The 19008-nt window shown below is 41.0% G+C and overlaps 1 protein-coding gene across 1 annotated transcript; it reads right to left on the reverse strand.

The window, feature by feature from the left end:
* Positions 1-1517: 1517 nt before the first annotated feature.
* On the reverse strand, positions 1518-18817 carry LOC110048550 (uncharacterized). Its single transcript, XM_020754315.2, has 6 exons — positions 18670-18817; positions 18214-18317; positions 7135-11136; positions 6073-6166; positions 4324-4373; positions 1518-4241 (listed from the first exon to the last, which is right to left on the reverse strand). The coding sequence occupies exons 2-6, from the start codon at positions 18313-18315 to the stop codon at positions 4239-4241; spliced, it is 4251 nt and encodes a 1416-aa protein (XP_020609974.2). The 5' UTR covers positions 18316-18317; positions 18670-18817; the 3' UTR covers positions 1518-4238.
* Positions 18818-19008: the final 191 nt, after the last annotated feature.

Genomic DNA, 19008 nt, shown 5'->3' on the forward strand with positions numbered 1-19008 from the left:
TGTTTGTACATACTCTCATGCAATCAGTTGCGTGAGGCAAATTGCACAGTTGTAATCTCCCAAACGAATCATCACATGGTCTGAATTGGATGGCAGCAAGGACGTAAATGCATTGGCGGAATCCGTCTATTGGACGTATTGCCCCACAAAGCTAACAAGGCCTCTTCCCGCCATTCTTGGTTCGCACGAGGAAGCACATCTGGGGGTGTGGCCAGTGGGGTTTAGCCTGCGTTGCAGAGGAAAATCTAACCCTACCAGCGGTATGTGGAACGTCTGCGATGCACGCTAGTGGGGTTGCGTCCGATTTAAAAGTGCAGGATTCAAACGAAGAGTACCATAACATTGCCTTTGATAATGCCCCTCCGCAGGCTAACCTATTGTAAAGTTTAGGGAAAGTTGTCTAACGGCCGACAAATGCGCGGAGAAGGGGGGTGAACAGGTTTGAAAGTGACGGAGCCATAAAATGTCTTTTCATTTACTCGACCTCGATTCGATCCGCCCTCGATGCCGGTTACGCACTAGAAGATTACTGGATTTTGATCCATCCCACGTGAAAAAAATACCCTCCGTTTTCAGGATTACAGAAAACCGTTCAGCGTACCTCAATCTGATTGGTTATTGCATGCGTGACAGACATTTCAAACCAACGACACGCTAGGTTGAATTGGATGTCTCTTGTAGAAAATCACCAGTTTGGTACTCAGAATACGAGGCAATAAGTGACATGTTTGATTTCTCAGGTTAAATGCTGTACTTTTCTTCCCCATCCACTGAGCGAGTTAGAAAACACTAAAATGGGACATGTCATTGCCGCCAGGGAGGTTGACTTACGATCACGTGGACGGCCCAAGCCGCTTTGCACGCATTTTCATCCCGCACAAAAACATCCACGCAACGCGCGTGGTAACGTTATTGGCCAAAGAACTGGGTACCATCTCTAAAAATAGCTTTAGAGGGATTACCACAGGAGCAAGGCCTTATGGGCTTCAAACCTCTCACCCTTCATTCTTGACGATACCAAAAACCCTTCCTTGGTGACATTGTGGTAGTTAAGGTTGACCCTCCCCTCCCTTAAACGGGTTCCGCGCTGATCGAAGAGTTCAGATACACCGTTTGTGTAACTATTACTATTAAGTGTCCATTGCCCATGTTCCAAACGAGCAAGGGACGGGGTATATCAAAAATCGATTTGTTTGAAAAACCGACCTTGGTACTTAGTTAGTACTTTTACCAAATGTCAGTGTTCTTGGTTCAAACACAAAGATGTATTGCACTTTGGGAAAGCTCTGATTTAACCCTTTGAATACCAAACTTTTGCCAAAAAATACCGTTTTCAACCGTTTAGTCAGGTTTTTTAGCTGCCATGACGCTAAATAAACCTAAGTTGTGCTAAAAAAGCTTTTTTTTTTTGCTAAAAGGAGAGCTTTTTCGAGGATTAGGTACAAAATTGAGCAAAACTTCAATTACGGGCATGCGCATGGTTATTTTTTTTTGTTTTTTGTTTTGTTTTTTTGCCATTAACCGTTCTCAATTTCGTTTGTTGGCCCTTTCCTTTCTGTTTTTCTCTGCCCTTTTACACTGGCTACCTTTTGCATTGTATGCTCTTTCTGGCTGCAGTGAAAAGTTGGATGTTAATTACGGGCGAAGCCTAGAAATGGACCTTGATCAATCATAGGCGTTGTGGACCATTTTACCACCGTTTTTGCACCAAAACTGATAACCTTGTTTTTCGATTTGCGACGTCGGAATGTGGTCGATATCTAAACCTGACCATTGTGCGGAAAGGGCTAGCCTAGCACTACTATCAGCTTATCAAGAATATCTGATGACATTTAAATTGATGACGTCACAAGTGGTACAAAGAGCACGACCATTAATTACGCCTATATGCGTAGTTGGTATTCAAAGGGTTAAGAGAGCTTTGTATGCATGGTTTAGAGAAGTGCCTGACCTAGCCCATTGCTAGCGCAGAGAGCAAGCAGTGTAATCAAATGTTTATTTTATAAAACCTCTTTCTTCAAAGTAAACTCAACTTGCCAGTGTAAACAGTTTTATCGTCTTGGTTACATAATTAAAGATAGGAAATTACCTTAATGGGAAGACTCAATCAACCCAGCCGTCAAAAAGAAAAATAATCAATTCGAGTTGATTTGTTGAAAACGGGATCATTCTTCGTCATTTTTAAAAGTAGCGCTTTGGGTACAGTTTTATATTAGAATTTGTTTAACTTTACATGTAAAACCAAACGCACTGAACCAGCATTCCATCGCTATCCCGAAATTTCGTCAAACATAACTTCTCAAAACCATATTTATTACGTACAATCAAATTTTTCCCACGTCCGAAGTGCATGCGCACTGTTTTGCACTCCACGTCGGTCACATTCTCGTATTTTGAGACCTCGTTACATGTGACCATAGGTGGAAAAACGAAGCGTACCACCAAATTCCAGTGCATAACGCAGCAATTACTTTTAAGGAAGCATCGCCTTTTGACAATATTCTCACATTACTCGAAGAGCTCCAATCGGATAGCAACATGACCTGACCCAGATACATGACGTTGCCTTCCAACCTCTGTCACTAAAACCGCGGGCTCAACTGACCTTTTATTGTCCCAGAGTCAAAACGTGAATTGAGCAACATGGTTATGACTTTAGACCCAGTGGCGAGACGTCTCAAATGAAGCCTATTTATCAGGCGCGGTTTTTTCGAAAGCTGGATAACGCTATCCATCGGATAAACCACTATCCAGTGCCTGTGCATAGCGTGGTTTGTTTTGTTAAGGTCATTCCCCAGTGATGCATTGCGCATCCCTACTGCGCATAATTTCACGCGTGATTGGCGCGCGTGCATTAAAAAGTGGCGGCTATTTCTTTACGGCTTGACCTCGCCATAAAGGTAAATCGTCATTTTCTCGAAAACGAGTATGGTGACCTATCATTTTTTTCTGTTGCTTTGAATTGAGTAATAGATTTCTCCATGTAAAATAAATATGGATCAATTCTCAGTGTAGAACAAGAAACAATCGTCGGAAACGTGAATTTAGCACGCAATCGTGGCTATAATCATGGTGCTATTATCGAACATGGGGACCCCTCATTTTTATCTCAAAATTTAAGTTCCTATGATATAAAAATCAATACGCAAAGTTTGACGAGAATCTCAGTGCAGGTTCTATTTCAGTGAATGACCTTAACACTTATCCACTGGATAGTGACATATCCGGCCTTCGAAAAACCCGACCCAGTACGTTAAGTTGTACTATGCTCCATAAGGTGGTTCTAACTCTTTAGGTCTGTGATTGTTCTTTACACCCGCTTTCAGCGTTACATGCATAGCGACTATCTTTCGACATGCCATCTTTCGACATGCTATGTAACCTGGCTCACGTCAAAAATGTAAGCACAACTGACTTCTTTACGGTCGAACTCGACTTTTAGTCATGAAAGATGGATTTACTTGACATCAAACTAAGGCTAGGAGTATCAAGAAAACATTCTGTGAGGGATAAATCGACTGTTTTGAATGTTTATATCTTTCGAACTGAGCGGTAGCGGCCCAATTCTATCAGAAGTCGCCACTGAGAACCAATCTACACTAAAATCGACCACACTAAAATCGTTTGAATTATCCCGTAAATCGGGAGACATGCAACGTCGACAATCTTCTTCCTTCATTTGAGGTTGGTAATTATCATTTATTTGTCATTTGTACCGCTAATAACCGAAAAAAGTGCCAGTTTCACAGTTAAACGGTCTTTCAGTCGTTTACATAGCATGTCGAAAGATGGCATGTCCAGAGATGGTCGAAAGATGTCGCCTATGCACGTGACACTAAAAGCGGGTGTAAAGACAACATATTGCTACGTTTTTCAACTCTATCAAAGGGTTAAATATTCAGATACCGGATGCTGCTCACTCAAGGGATTATAACGAGGCTTTGTGAGAAAATCGACCACTGAAATAAAGAAAAAAGCCCAACAAATGAAAAGTCTAAATTTCGCGAAACGGAAACGAAACTAAACATTGCAGACCTAACAACAACTTAAGCCTCACTGCGCTAAACACAACGGGGAATAGGGATTACAGCTGAGAAAGCAGCTCGCTTCCTTTACAACAAGAAGTACAGCTCGATGGCAGACTTCAAATTTAGAGCTCAATAGTTTAAGACAAATTGCAGGAGATGACAGCAGAAGAGCGCAATAGAAGAGCACTGCAAGATCTGGACTTGGCGTCGTTACTGAAGGAAAAAAACAAAGAAGATTTAGTTGTACTGTCTTTTCTTTGAAAGTAAATTGAACTTGGCAACATTTCATGCATACCTTATGCGTTGAGCAGAATATCGTAAAATTGTCCTCGATGAATGAACAACCTGGAAATAAGGAAAAACTCAGTTTAGACAGACCACCAACATGACGGAATCAATGCTTTTTTTATCAAGTTCCAAGAAAAACAATCAATGCTATAAAATTAATGACATGAAATTCTTGTAAGCTCAAGATTGATGTGCCCCTCAATCGCAGATGCGCGGAAAGCTGCGCAGTATGTTTTTTCCACTCTCAACAAAGAGGCCGGACTTAAAGAGCGACGGAAATAGAGCCTAATTCGTGTGCTACTTAGCATTTCCTGGAGCTAACAAGTAATAATTAAAAGTATAGGTAATCATACGGTTTCGAGTTTAATTTGGAATTAATTTGCACGAGTGATTTTTTTTTTTATTAATAATGCAAACATGAAAAATTCGCATGGAGGAACTGCCGGAAGATCTTTCTTGAAGCCATGTTTTCTCATTGGAGAAAACTTTTTCAAAGTTCCTGCACAAAATTTTGGTCATCATTTTACGTGATATTATTGGCTTAGAAAATTTCCTATTGTCTTTCAGCCAATCATAATCCAGATTATGATGTGTAATTTGCACTGGTGTTACACTTAAACTGCACTGCTCTCAGCCAATCAGAATCGAGTAATTTTTTCATGTATATTATTAGTATAATAAACACCAACGTGTAAAACCTAGATTTTTAGAAGTCTGGCAAAAAAGATCCTTGTATTTTGGGGTTGTTATTGGCAATTTAGGCTAAGCAGATTCTTAATTGCTTTGAAGGAAAAACAGTTGTTGATTACCAGAAAAATAAACATACTTGGGTTTGGTCCTTAAATATACAGTATATATTCACAAATGTATTAAGATAAGGCTAACACAATTGATTACAGAGTGCACATACAGTGTTGACTCTACAACAATAGTTCGTACAGTGGAACCTCGATTTAACGAAGTCGCTAGGAACCGGTCAAATTTGTTCGTTAAATCGAGGGTTCGTTATATCGAAAACCTCGATATAACGAATTTGAGGGGAAACGAACAAAATGTTCGTTGTATCGAGGTCATAGTTAATAATTGATTTGTAAACACGCAATTCAATGCAATTTTCGTCACCCAGAAGTGCCGCGTTTTGAGATGCAATTCATTAAGCATGGTGGCTTTCAGTATCAATTATTCTCACTTTTGAGCAGACACGCAGCTTTTGTTTACAAAAGAGCGACACTTCCAGAGTAGCGATTTAAAAATGTTGCAACATAGAGGTTATACAGAAAATTGTCTATGTAAACAAGGAAACACTGTAATTCGTTATATCGAGGTAGATTTTACGTTTGGGCTTCCGGATTATGTTCGTTATATCGAAGAATTCGTTATATCGAAGAATTCGTTATATCGAGGTTCATTATATCGAGGTTCTATTCCATACATTTTACTGTAACTTTGGCCGGGACATAGCACATCGTTCGTTATATCGAGGACTTCGTTAAATAGAGGTTCGTTAAATCGAGGTTCCACTGTAATTTAACTTTAACCCACAAATAAGAATCTGATTGATCCTGCTTGGCTGAACAGATTCTTAAATTTTTGGGATTTAAAATTTCTGCTTTCAGGTTCTTAAACCACCGGGTTCTTACAGGCAGGTTTTTACTGTATCGATTCCTATCAACAGCCACTTCAAAATAACATTGCATTGTCGAGCAGCAGTCCGGTAATGAGAAGAAGGAAAATCATCAACTAAACTGTAGGGTACCTGAATCTCTGGCGCAAGCGTAGTGGAACATTTTATTACAACCTCGTTTGAAGCAGGCCAGGGTAGCCCCGAGTTCAGAACACTTGGTGCATTTCTGTTCAAGAGAAAACAGGATTAATACAAACGTGAACACCATTGCCAGGCCCTTCCACGTTGGCATCATCATACCATAGCATTGATTCAAGGGTTGGCTGAATGGAACCTTCCGCGGGTTCAGTGCACCTTATCATTCAGTGGATCTTCCTCAGACCATAAGGTGACTAGTAGCCCTCAGTTCTAGCCACTGATTCTGTTTACTCGCAATACAATCTTCAATACAATCTTCACGTGACAGTATTGAATGTCAACCAAGAAAATGGCAACTCACATCCCAAATCACCCCACACCCACACCCCACCTCCACCTTTCCCCCAACCCACATTGGCTTGTCAGAGCTCCTCAATAACATATTGTGAGGTTCTAATTTGGCAACATTTACATTAGAGCAAAACAAAGTTCCAAACTATTCAATTACAGATGCTCTTTGCAGTGTTAAAGCAAAAATCATTCTGAATTAAAAACGTTCCGCTCTTGAAACGAGTTAGGAGAAATTTGAATCCGGCATATTAGAGGATACAATTAGCCATCTTTTAGTCTGTCGAGGACGAGGCAAAAGAAAGCGCGAGAGGAAAAATAGGTGGGCATACCATCTATGCTGAAACAGTACGGGGCGAGGCGAGGGGGGGGGGGGGGTAGGGGTAGCAGTACGGAGACGAGAAAGGGATTGGGAAGAGACAGGGCTGCGGTCTCGCACATGCCGTCTCCTTCACAGGCGTTATTAGGGTCGTCAAGCAACACGACCCTAATAACGGCTGCGAAGAAGACTACGCTTCTCAAAGATAAACGCTCTTTGGACTCTGAGAGAAAAAGCCGACCGCAAACAGTCTAGGATAAATTCAGCAACATAAACGAATCCGAAACGTCACTATACTACAAGTTTAACGTTAGGGAACGCATCTGTAAAGCAATGAGACAATAAGATACCGAAGATCTTGCATAAGGCAGAAAATTGAGTTGACTTACGTGTTGTGCCGCACTTTCCACAGCTTGCTCCAAACCATGGATGGTTCTTCCAAGCATGAAGACACCCGGCGACCAAACTCCGCAATCTCGATGAATCCACAAGTCTACGTCGCAGGTTTCACCATCCAATTGCACGTCTGAGCTCGAGCTCGACTTCCGACCAGGTGAGGACAATTTCTGCGACTGTTTGCCTTCCTTCGAAGTACTGTCGGTTTTCTCTTTAGAGAATTTTGTTTTGTAAGGTCCGTAGAGATCGCCTAACAAGTTATAACCGCTTCCCTTACCGCAGAGGGAACACACCCAAGAGTCGCCATCGATGCCGCCACGAGGTCTGGTTGAGATGTGTTTCACCGGTGAACTCGACGTGGACACTTTACGTTTCTTCGGAGATTTACTCGCACTCACCGTTGGAACTTCCAGAGGTCGTTTGGACGCAGCCGAAGATGCGCCAGACGAGGACATTTCTTGAACAGCGACGGCAGTTTTTGAAAATTTACGTTTCGCCGCGAGTTCCTGCGCGTTCAATTCTTCAATTTCCATTTCATCTTGCTTTCGCTTCACTTTATGAACGTATGATTTTCGCTTTTGTTTGTCTTTGCTTCCTACGGGCCGGCCGCGTGGCAACTTTGGTGTTGACCCTTGATTTGTCTGTTCTGATGGAGAAGACTTTTCTTCGTGTTTATTGGGAGTTTTCGAGTCTGGATCGTGTTTTCCTCGAGGAGATTCGGAGTTGTTATTTTGTTTCTCTTTTGCAGCTGTGATGTCGCTTTTTTCAGCCTGTGTCGGTGACATTTTAGAAACTTTCGAAGTCGGTAATTTCTCAATCTTAACAGTCATTTTGCTATTGGGCGGACGTTCCGGCTTTTGAACAGTTTCGTGGCTCTTCTTATTACCAGAAGGGCTTTCAGTGTCGGCCTTTTCCTTGACTGAAACTATTGATTTTGATGCCTTGTCGTCTCGACTGCCTTGGGAATTTCCAGTCTGAACTCGTTCGTCTTTCCTTTCTTTAGATGCCTCGTTTCCATCATCTCCCTTAGTTGCAGCTGCTAGTTGTTTGTTCGCCCCTTGCTGACCCGAACCTGTTTTCACCGGGTTCACAATAATCAACTGGGGATTCTGCTTGGATGCGTCATCTTTGGAGCTGACCGTCTGCACCGGCACCAAAATGTTGCCTTGGATGAGGTACATCTGTCCAGACGTGGTCTTGGCCACCATGACCTGCTGATTGTTCTGAGAAGACTTGCCCTTGGCGATGATGGTAGCCTTGATGGGAGCCGCCTGTTGTTGGGTGGTGCGAGCTGTGGCTGTGGGCTGCTGTACTGTCTGAATTCCCAGCGTTCTATTCTCGACCACAGGAGCGCTGCCGCTTTCTGATTTCTCTGGAGTCTTATGTAGCAGGCGGTCATCATCATCTGACGACAAGCGTTCCTCACATCTCAAAGAAGGCACAGCCGGTTTGCCTTCCTTCTTCTGGACTTTCACAGCTTGTTCAGCATCACTACTCTTAGAGGGTAGTTCCTCCTTAGCCTCACCGCTTCCTTCGCAAGCATCTGCTTTGTTGCTTGCTTCATCTTTCTCTGCTAATACCTTCTCTTTGCTGACCAATTCTTTAAGCTTTTCAGGTTCCTCAGTATCTTTGGTTGTAATTTTATTTGTCTTATCGTCAAGGTCCCCTTCCTTATCTTCACCGACAGTATTCGTGTTATCAACATCCGCAGCAGGGGTATCACGATTCGTTTCCTCTCCCGTTTTGTCTAATTTTCCAGTCTCTCTACCGGCATTGATTGACGAATCAACGGCTTCATCGCTTAGTTGACTGGTGGTTCCTAGTTCCGAGACGTTTTGCGCAGATTTGCTATCTAATTCGCCAAAGGTGTCAATAGTTTCGCCAGTTTTACTATCAGCTTTATTTGTTTTGTCCTCAGCTTTATCAGTTACACTAGAGGTTCTAGTTGTCTCTGCACCAGTTCTTTGACTTTTATCATCAGCTTTGACATTCTTTTCTGGATTGGCAGCTTCACTTTCCTTATTAACTCTTTGGTGTTCCACTTTACTGCTCGATTCGCCTTCTTTACAATAAACATTTTTACCACTAGAAATGTCGCTGCCTTCACATAACGTTTCTTTAACTTTTTCAGTGGCTTCGCTAGCCAAAACCTCGTCTTTTACGTTGGATTCCACTTTCTTAGTCGGAGAAGCGTTACTTTTGTCAGACTCTCGGATTTCATCTTTAACATTACTGTCTGATTCGCCAGTTTCCGCCGTGACAGTTTCACTTTCTTTACGCTCTTCACTGATATTTGCAATCAGCAGTGAAGCCTTTGAGGTTGTGTCTTCTCCTACTCCTTTATCTGGCTTTGTCCTGTTCACTTCACTTAGGCTTTGATCCTCCCCAACATTGCCACAAGATTCATCCTCCTTACTGACCGATGAACTCTGCAAACTTATCTCTTCCTGACCACCTTGCCGCCTTAAAGCCTCTGTCTTCGTGATTCTATTTGACCCATTTTGCTCGTTAGATTTCCTTTCCGCCGTTTCGGCCTTATCCAGCCCTTCGACGTTTTTGAAGGCATCTCTTTTGTCTCTCGTTTTTTCTTCTGTCTTACTTTTATTTCCATCTGTGCAGTCCTTTTTAATGGTCGGAGGTGACACAGATGGGCGGTCAGCATCGGAGGCGCTTCTTCTCTGGCGAGGTACACCTTTCTGGCCTTCACCCACTTTCTTTGAAGCAGTTGGTTTCTGTTTAAACGAACACTGTACAGCATTTGACACGGTTCCTGTTGTTTCCAAAATTCCCTCACTGGGATCACTGCTTCGCGGAGAAGAAGCCTTCTCTTTCTTTGCCACAGGTTTTTTGGTGGAACCTCTCTCTTCGAATCCAAGCTGGCCTGCCCTTGTGGCATCTGGGCTTTTGGGGTTTGGTGAAGGTGCCTTAGATGGAGGAGATCTCTTGAGAGGAGGGGAAGGCATCTTTAGTGTGTTCTGTTGTCCGGGGTACGATGCTCGGCGCTGGGTTAGGCCTCCAGTCTTGGTGCCACCCATCAGTTGCTGTGACTGATAGTGTGACTGTGGCAAAGTCGTGCTGGGCTGAACAAACATGCAGGAACTTTGCTGCTGTAGCTGTTGTTGCTGGAAATGTGCCTGACTTGGACCAAATGGAGACCTCGGCTGTGGAAAGGGTTCATGAGGTCTGCTGTACAGTCCTGGGTCTTGTTGTGGCACTGGAGATGTGGAGGAGGACCTTCTACTTGGAGAATGCGGAGGCTGGTATGGGTTGGTGGAGGACTGATATGGCATGTTAGGCATTTGCATTCCTGCATTTGATCTGGGTGCATAAGATGATCCGCCAGAACTAAACCCCTGCATCTGAGTTTGCACTGGTGAGGACGGCGGCCTTTTAGGGTATGAACCGGAGTGATACGTTGGGACCTGTTGAGAGTAGGGCAATCCAGATGGCTGTAGAAATCCCCCTCCCTGTGGCATCTGCTTGTGCACTGGAGACACAGGCTGATTCATTCCATAGCCATCAGAATAGTACTGCTGCCTGTTACTCATGGCGGCCAGACTTAACGAAGCTGGACCAGCCATTCCCAAGGATTGATTAGGACCTGCCTGAGGACCAAACTCTCCCATAGTCTGGCTACCACTGGCTCCTGGAGGGTACACAGTCTCTGATGGAAAACCTGTCTGGTATGGACTCATGGTTTGGGAATGCGTTTGGGAGGACACGGGTCTAGGTCCCTGGTAGCCACCATTGTAGCCTTGGTAGTTACCATTGCCGTACTGTTGGGGCTGCTGCTGATACTGCTGCTGGTGCAGCACTAAATCCATGTCGGGCTGCATCATTCCATTGTTTGGACTTCTCATCTGGCCTGGAGTAATGGTAGGATAACCAGAACTCCGCTGTTGTTGTTGTTGTCGCTGGGGACTCATTGTGGGTAACTGTTGCTGCATGCTTGCATAGTGGCCTGCACCAAATGGCATGCCTGTCTGTGGGTATGCCTATGATCAAAAACAGACACAATTTTAGACAAATGCTTAATGATAGTCACTTGTATTTCAGTATTGTATTTTCAATAATGTATTCTTCTGTAATGTACTTTTGTTCTACCGCATTTACCTTAACATGGTGGTAACCAGCTCAAAGGCCAATGGCTACTCTGGTAAACCAGCACCCAATTTTTTTTTATTTTTTCCATAGCCATATGTAACAAATATTTCTCTTTTTACATTTATCTTATATTAACTCTGTAGACAGTTCACAACAATAAAAATGTTTGTAGTTAAAGTTAGTGAGCAAATTGTTAACAAGAAGCAGCAATAGTCAGCAAACATTTTTCTTTGAAGACTTGACGTCCTAAACCCAGCATGCAAATTCTCCCAATGCGTTTCTTGCACTTCCTTTAATCCTTCTTGGCAGAATTTACTTTGTGGCCAACACATTATTCTCGATAAAATCAGGCCCTTGATTCTCATTATCTGCCTGCTTAAAGTTGTTCGAAAAAAGGTAAAGAGAAGTTACAAAGACACACGTGGAACTGATCACTGGAGAGGGAGGAAGGATTGCATAACCAGCCCAAAGGGTGTCTACAGGTCTGCCTGTCACCGGTAACAAAGTTGGATGAAAATGTGCACCAACAGAATATTATGAAGTGTGTAAAGCCCACAACCAAAACATGATATGACATAATGAGTATGAGCAGATCATCATTTGTGGTGAATGATTTGAACTTTGGAGTATCTATTCAATAGTTGAACAGTGTTTGTGTTTGGTCAAAGGGAGATAGGAAAAGGACTGTAAGTGTCTGAGCAGAAATCATCATCAGGCGATTACGTTGTATTGCACTGTGCACCCTTTAGGAAACAGAAAACATGTACCGTGTTTCTATTGAGTTATAGAAACACAAGTGGAAGTTTGGGAGAATGAGAAATGCTGTGGGAACATGAGCCACAGGCGAGTGTTTCCACAGCTTTTTCGAGTTCTCCCAAACTTTCACGAGTGTTTCTACAACTTGATAGAAACACGGAGAACATGTTTCCTAATTCTTTTAGAAAACACCACAACGAAAAAAAGGAAAACAACTTGTTTACTTTGATCATCAAAATGTAATTTCTCTTTGCACGCCCCATCATTACGTCAACAGCTATTGCTAGTTCTGTGTTTCCATCGAGTTATAGAAACACAATTTTTAACCAATCAGCGCACATATTTTTGTAGGGCTGTTTTCTAATATGCAATAATGCTATCCAATGAATAAATTACTACCCAGTGGATAACGTAGTTTGTTATATAACAACAGTTATCAAGTGGATAGCATTATCCACCCTTTGAACAACTGGGGCCTGGTAACAAAATTTCGTTCCATTCAATGTCTTGAATTCAAGGCTACCAGACTTTGCGTGTACAAGATGGTGGACGAAGGACATGGAAAGAGAACAAGCTAAACAAGTGCTAAAACAGTTACCCTTTACCAGGTAACTGAAAGCCAAAACCCATCCAGCACCCACCTATTTCTCAGCTGACAAATTTTGCCAGTTGCCCATGCTTAGCAACAACCCTGATTCCTCTTAAACATACTGAATACTGAATAGTTCAAATCAAATAGTATTTTGTAACTGACACTACTACTTACAGTGTTCAAGTGTCTGTCTTCTTAGTGAAAATGATGATTCGTTTCTTCTTCATTTTTTTCTATATTTTGAAGTGCTGTAATTAACAATTACTTAATTTCAATCCAATAAAGTTTCAAAAATTTCCAAGTTATGTACCAAAACCTAATAATGAATACAAAATTCATATACATGTAATAAGCCTTCCTGTAAGTTCTGTTGTTTTGTGTTTCATACTGTCATTTCACTGACATGTACAGAGATGCCAACCTACATCCAGGAGATTGCCAATTCTGCCTGCCTTCACAACCCCCAAAAAACGTAAAAAATAAGGTTCATTTGGCTAAATATTATTCAGGCTTAATCTCATCTTATCTTACTCAAGCCAATGTAGTCAGCAGTCTGCCCCTCGGCGGTGCATGACCTGTGGGGTGGCCCTCAGGGGATTTGCAGAGCCCTTACATTTCATGACATTGAATAAACATGTATACATGTGCAGTTCAGAGAGCTGATCGTTGCACATCACTTCACAGCTAATGCTAGCAAATCTGTGCCGATTCTTGGTCCATCTCCTCCCTCCCTCTTGGTATGATGGTTTCTAGGAAAGTATTCGGTCAAGTAAGTTGTTTCCACTGATATCTTTTAGTGTGACAGTGCCAGTTAGCGAATGGCTCTTATTTAGCGAATTGCACTTCCAGGGTTGTCATGGATACCACCCTACTGCATATTGCATTTGGCACCCTGCTAACCTTTTAGGCACCATTTTTCAAGCTCATCTATTTGTGATGAGTTTAACAACGATTCAACCTCGAAAACATCAGATTTGCACTTAAGTGTCTCAAATCTAATGGGAAATAACTCAACCACTTGCCCATGTGAGTTTCAGGCGATTGTATCCTGTTTGGATTCAAACCATTGATCATTCAGACATCCATTTTGACAATCACTATTTAAGCACTCTTTACTAGGTATGTACCCAAATTTCATTACTGTTCATTTTCCACTTAAGCAGGAGAATCTCTGACATATTATATCTACTAAGACCACCAAATTCTGATTGTTTACTCTTCTGTTAAAAACAAATTCATGGAAAAAGTACTGTTCTCTTGTGTAGCTTCTACCAAAACATGCAAAATGCATTCATGCCCTACTACAAAACACAAAGTGTCTGCACATACTGTATTATCTGTAAACCTATCAAAAAGGGTGTGTACATATATTCTTATGTACATGGACAATTTTTCAGATGAATATAAGGCTCAACAAAGTTTAAAATACACGTTACATGTAGTATAGAATATTTCTGATCAATATGTTTCTATATAAATAGGCTACCAAACCAATTGGTTTTAAACAAAAACAAGCCCACAGGTGGTTATGAAGACTACTTATTAGTATGTCAGTACTCTCCATTGAATACACGTTGTAGGTATTATGAACAAATGTTGCAACTACATGTGAACTGAAATGTTCATCAGGAATCTAGCTAAAGTTGTATCTGTTGATAAACCAAAGCATGGTTTGTACAATAAGGAAAAAAAAATTGTCATGTGTGCAGTTTAAAAGCATGTTGATATAAGTATATTCAGCCCAGAGAAGAAGAGAAAAAGTATTTCCAGTTACTGTAATTTTCAACAGTTCTTGGTCAGGAGGAGAGCATCTGTCTCTCATATTTTCAAGGGAACAAAAAATATATATATATTAGAATTAACTTGAGGGAACAAACGATACTTCTACTATTAATGGGAATTTTCAAGAAATTCCCAAGAAATCCTGAAAAATGTTTATTTATCTCCTTTTCAAATCTTTATCAACTTCCATTTAAATGGTGTCATCTTTCATTTTATTATCTATTCCCTCTATAAATCATAATTTTCCTTAAGGGCAGTGTTTTTGCGCATGGCTTATGGTTCACTTTGTCCTGTGGTCACCTTTCAGACTGAATGAAGTACTTAAACATGTCAACTGACTAGAGACCAAAATGGCAGTGGAAAACAAGAAGTTTCCCAGTCAATCATCCTACCTATAAGTGATCATCTAAATTCTAAAACCTTGGCTACCAGTATGTCACACCACTGGGATCTGAATTGCTAGTAATTTTTTTCAAAAGGTTAATCCATAACTTTGCTAAATCTAAATTCATACACTGTTGGGAGTTTCATTAATGGCCAGGCTCTGGCCAAATGGACTGGCTGTGAGGATGATTTTGCCTACATGGTTTGACCATCTAGAGGAATGTTTTCCTTATCCACCTGTGAAAACCAGTTGCCCTCTGGTAGAAAATGTTAAAATAAAACCTCCGCACTGTACATAGAGTCATTAGACCCTATTTCAACCAAATTATTCATGACCAGACCTCATTAAAAAAGCAGTTCTCTGACCATTGTTTGAGATGAATAGACGTTATCACGGTTTTTGATGCCATCTTGACGGGTGGGGAAAGCAATCAGAAATTACAGTGTTTGTATGGGAATCCGATGGCAAATAACTCTTTCCAAAATCGAATTTTTCACAATTTGTGAATTGCAACTCTAAAATACTAGGTAAAAGATTGTATTCACCAAGTTTGGAGGATGAAGCTTGGCTAGAAGACGCTCAGTCAATTTTTCTAATTTTCCATGCATTTGTCTGCGTGTAAAATTTGGCTGGGTAGACAGACATCTAGACACACTTCATGGAAAAAAACTTACAGACAAATGTATGGAAAATTAGAACAATTAACTGAGCACCTTCTAGCCATAATTTCTGACCTATCCTACCCATCAAGATGGTATCGAAAACCACGATAAGGTCTATTAGCATGTTACTGAAAGGCTCAGCAATGGGATACCACAAATAAATGTCCTAACATAGGAGTCACATGTCCACTGTGTAACCACTCATTATTACAATGAGAGTTGAATCACATCTTGTTTCCCAATTTGCCCTGTATGGTGACCCTATCATGTGCCACATTGCTTAAATAAATAAATCACTTTATTTACCACTCTTATTTAACATTGATGTACTAATTGGGAAGACTATAAATCAAGAACTAAATATTATAAATAGAACTGAAAACTACATGTAACTGGTTAGAGGCTGACCAGGTGGCTATAAATCATTTTCACATGATGTCATCATTTTCTAAAATCCAAAATTAAAGAGCCACCAAAGGTTTTCTCCTCATTGGGCATAAGAGGCGGTAAATTTATATCTGTTTACAGTTTTAGAGTTCAATAGCGTGCTTTATTTGGAAACCAGCGTATTTTGAATTTCAGTGTTATGGCGGTGCATGACAGAAAGCTACTGTACAATCGCATTTGTCGAAAAATATATACTTATCTCATGATTTTTAACCTTTCTAGAAGTTTGAGCATTGGGAAAAGAGTTTATGTACTAAATGCTTGTTTGTTCAGTACAGGTAATCATTTGCCTAGAGATCTTAAGTAAGTACCAGGTGTTTACACTATTTTCCAGCTGCCATATTGGTGTACCATGGAGGTACACCAACATGGCATTTCCATGCTGGGCTCTGTAAATTTCTGCCAAGCATTTCGACGAATATCTGAAGGATGGGAAAAAGCACAGACCTAAAACTTGGGAAAATGTCTTCTTTATTTATTTCCTGTAACATCACAGCTTCTTGACTTTATCCACTGGATGGTTTTCAATTTATTTTTTTTTTTATTGCATGAAAGTGAAAACGATCTATTTTCAAGATATACACCACTGTAGAGGGGTTGAATTCAGGACCACCAAACAAAAATCCATATGGTAGCAGGGAGGAGGATTTGAAACCCGCACCTCGGAATTACAAATCCAGTGCCCTAACCGCTAGGCCAAGCACCTCAATATCCTGCTTACCGCAGATTGCAAACAATACAAATTTCAAACTGTTTGCCCCAAAAGTGATCAAGGCCACATAAAATAGGTTTTTGTTTACTTAAGGTTCTGACTGTATTTGCCAGCCCATTATCCCCCAAGGATTCTGGTTAAAAGTCAAGTGTGACTCTATTTTTTGTTTTTATTTTTTGCCATCTATAAAAATATTTTTAAAATATCAATGTATAAGGCAAGGAAGCCCAGGAAAGTCAATAAGACTGATGTAAAGGATTTACCTACCAGAAACCTAAGACTTGAAAAAAGATAAAAATTCTGTCATCGACACACAAAGTAATCATAGTTAAGGATACAAAATAGTTAAGCAAAAATAAAATTAATGTGCAAAAGCAAAGGAAGACATAAAAAAGCACACACGGACACACTAAGAGAAGTGAAATATACTTATACAAAGATTTAACAGGGAGAAAATATGTATTTTGGCAAAATGGTGGCTCATGAAAGGTGATTGCTCATAGAAAGTGATAGCACTTAACAGAGGTTCCACTGCATTTGAATTCTGCTCCAATTACTGTGTTTACACATTTGCGGAAGTATTTGTTGAGGTTACAAATGTTTAATGACCTTCCAAACATGTACAGTGTGCTGTTATGGGTTTGTCAGCAGTGTTAAGTGTATGAATGTTTTCTGTTCAGCTGTGGATGTCTAAAATAGTCAATAACAGGCTGAATGTTTCTCATCCACTTGCAGTTGGCCAATTTGGGTGTTGTTATCAATGTAATCAATTTAGAGGAAGTGTCTAGTCAAGTAAAAATAATAGAAATACAGTGTATGTTATGATAAAATTTTAGATATTACCGAGTGGAGCAGGTTACATGTTACATTAATCAGATCCCTGCTCAAACCCTTGGCAGCACTCCCCTCATCTCATTAATGACTTCAATAGCTAATTATATAGTAGAGCTTGACTGTTTGATTGCAAACAAACCTGTGCTGTGCACAAATGAAAAAGTCACTCTTCCCAAGAGCTATCAACATCTAATTTATGTTTACAACTTAAACACATACACTATTCAGCAAGCAGGCAATGAGAAAAACACAAAATAACCAACTAAAGGACACGCTCTTGATGTGACACCAAATTCTCACTACTAAATCGAAACAAACGATTGGCAATCGGTAGGGAGATTATAATCTGAAATAATTTGTACAGGAAGCAAGGGTTACAAAGTGAAAGTGAGAGATTTGAGGTTCGTTAGCACAGCTCGCCCGATCGCTGGGTAAGAACTAACATTTTTCTGTAAATAACACTCGCGAGTTAGTTACAACCTGTTGAGTTTCCTTCAACAGTGTACGAATCGTTATTCATTTCGACATCGTATCACGAATACGGATCTACGCGAAAATACAGACGCCATGTTGTTATAAACGACGACCCACCGCCTTCAAAAACACGAAACACAGCCTGTATTATTCAAGGAAATAACATTTCTCTAGCTTCCGCGCACAAACAAAGATCTGTGATGGATACATCTGCTTTAAACCCATCAAAGATCGTATTGTTCCGGTCGACGCACATGCGCGCGTTGCCAGCATGCGAGACAAGACTGGTCATCCAAAAATCAACAATAAATGTTCTACTCATACCCCCGTTTGTACCATCGCGGTGTCCTCCATGGGTCCTTGAATATTTTCGTCTGGATGGTCAGCATGCATTAGCATTTTCATTAAGTCCCCGTTGCCTTCCATACCTGAAAGAATCCGCAGCCAAAAAATGCAAATTTAATACGTCGCCTGTAAAAAAATCGCGTAGCGCATTCACTCGCGCGACGGCCCACGACGTGCCGGGTCTCTCTGGTTTCCACTGAGAGGCAATCTTTACACGCGCCCAGGATCACAGAAAACTGCAAGCACTGAAATTGATTAACAATTTTGACGCAGCAGAACCTGTGGTCATGAAAGGTCAAATTAATAATTCCGCTGTCTACAGTATAATCATAGGCTAAATGTCGGTTGCTCCTATATTTTCCACTCTCAAACACTGATAAAAGGGTAACAATTCCTGTCCAATAGTAACGCGCAGTGAAGCTCTATTCAACTTACCGGACTGATAAAACAAGGCCTTGGGTTTCTGCAGTTACTGATGGATTATAGTGCAAGGATTTTTTCGTTTTACACGGCGGTAATCGCCCACATGACTCACTGCCAACTCTGCCAACTTTTAGTTTGCAGTTCACATTTCACGTATTCCGCGACTGGTCAGCGGCAAATTCGACTTAGTCCCTTTGGCGGGCCTTGGCAAACAACAACAGGAAATAGCCGACGGACAACGGAAATAATTTCATTTTCCCTATATCCTCGCTTCGGAAAACAGAAATCAGAGGAAGATTTCCGATTTTTAACAGCTGAATGATCCATGAAGATGGCAAAGCAATCCTCTTA

The sequence above is a fragment of the Orbicella faveolata genome, unplaced genomic scaffold (assembly GCF_042242905.1).
Source record: "Orbicella faveolata isolate gen_17 unplaced genomic scaffold, um_ofav_v1 contig_2, whole genome shotgun sequence".
In the NCBI taxonomy this organism is placed as follows: domain Eukaryota; kingdom Metazoa; phylum Cnidaria; class Anthozoa; order Scleractinia; family Merulinidae; genus Orbicella; species Orbicella faveolata.

What these genes read in the sequence shown, in the direction of transcription:
- LOC110048550 (XM_020754315.2), bottom strand. Translation starts at nt 18,315, where the DNA reads ATGGAAGGCAACGGGGACTTAATGAAAATGCTAATGCATGCTGACCAT. An exon ending in TGGAAAGTGCGGCACAACAC is followed by an intron (nt 6,167 to 7,134) that starts GTAAGTCAACTC and finishes TCTCTTGAACAG; the next exon opens with AAATGCACCAAGTGTTCTGA. An exon ending in CGCTTGCGCCAGAGATTCAG is followed by an intron (nt 4,374 to 6,072) that starts GTACCCTACAGT and finishes CCTTATTTCCAG; the next exon opens with GTTGTTCATTCATCGAGGAC.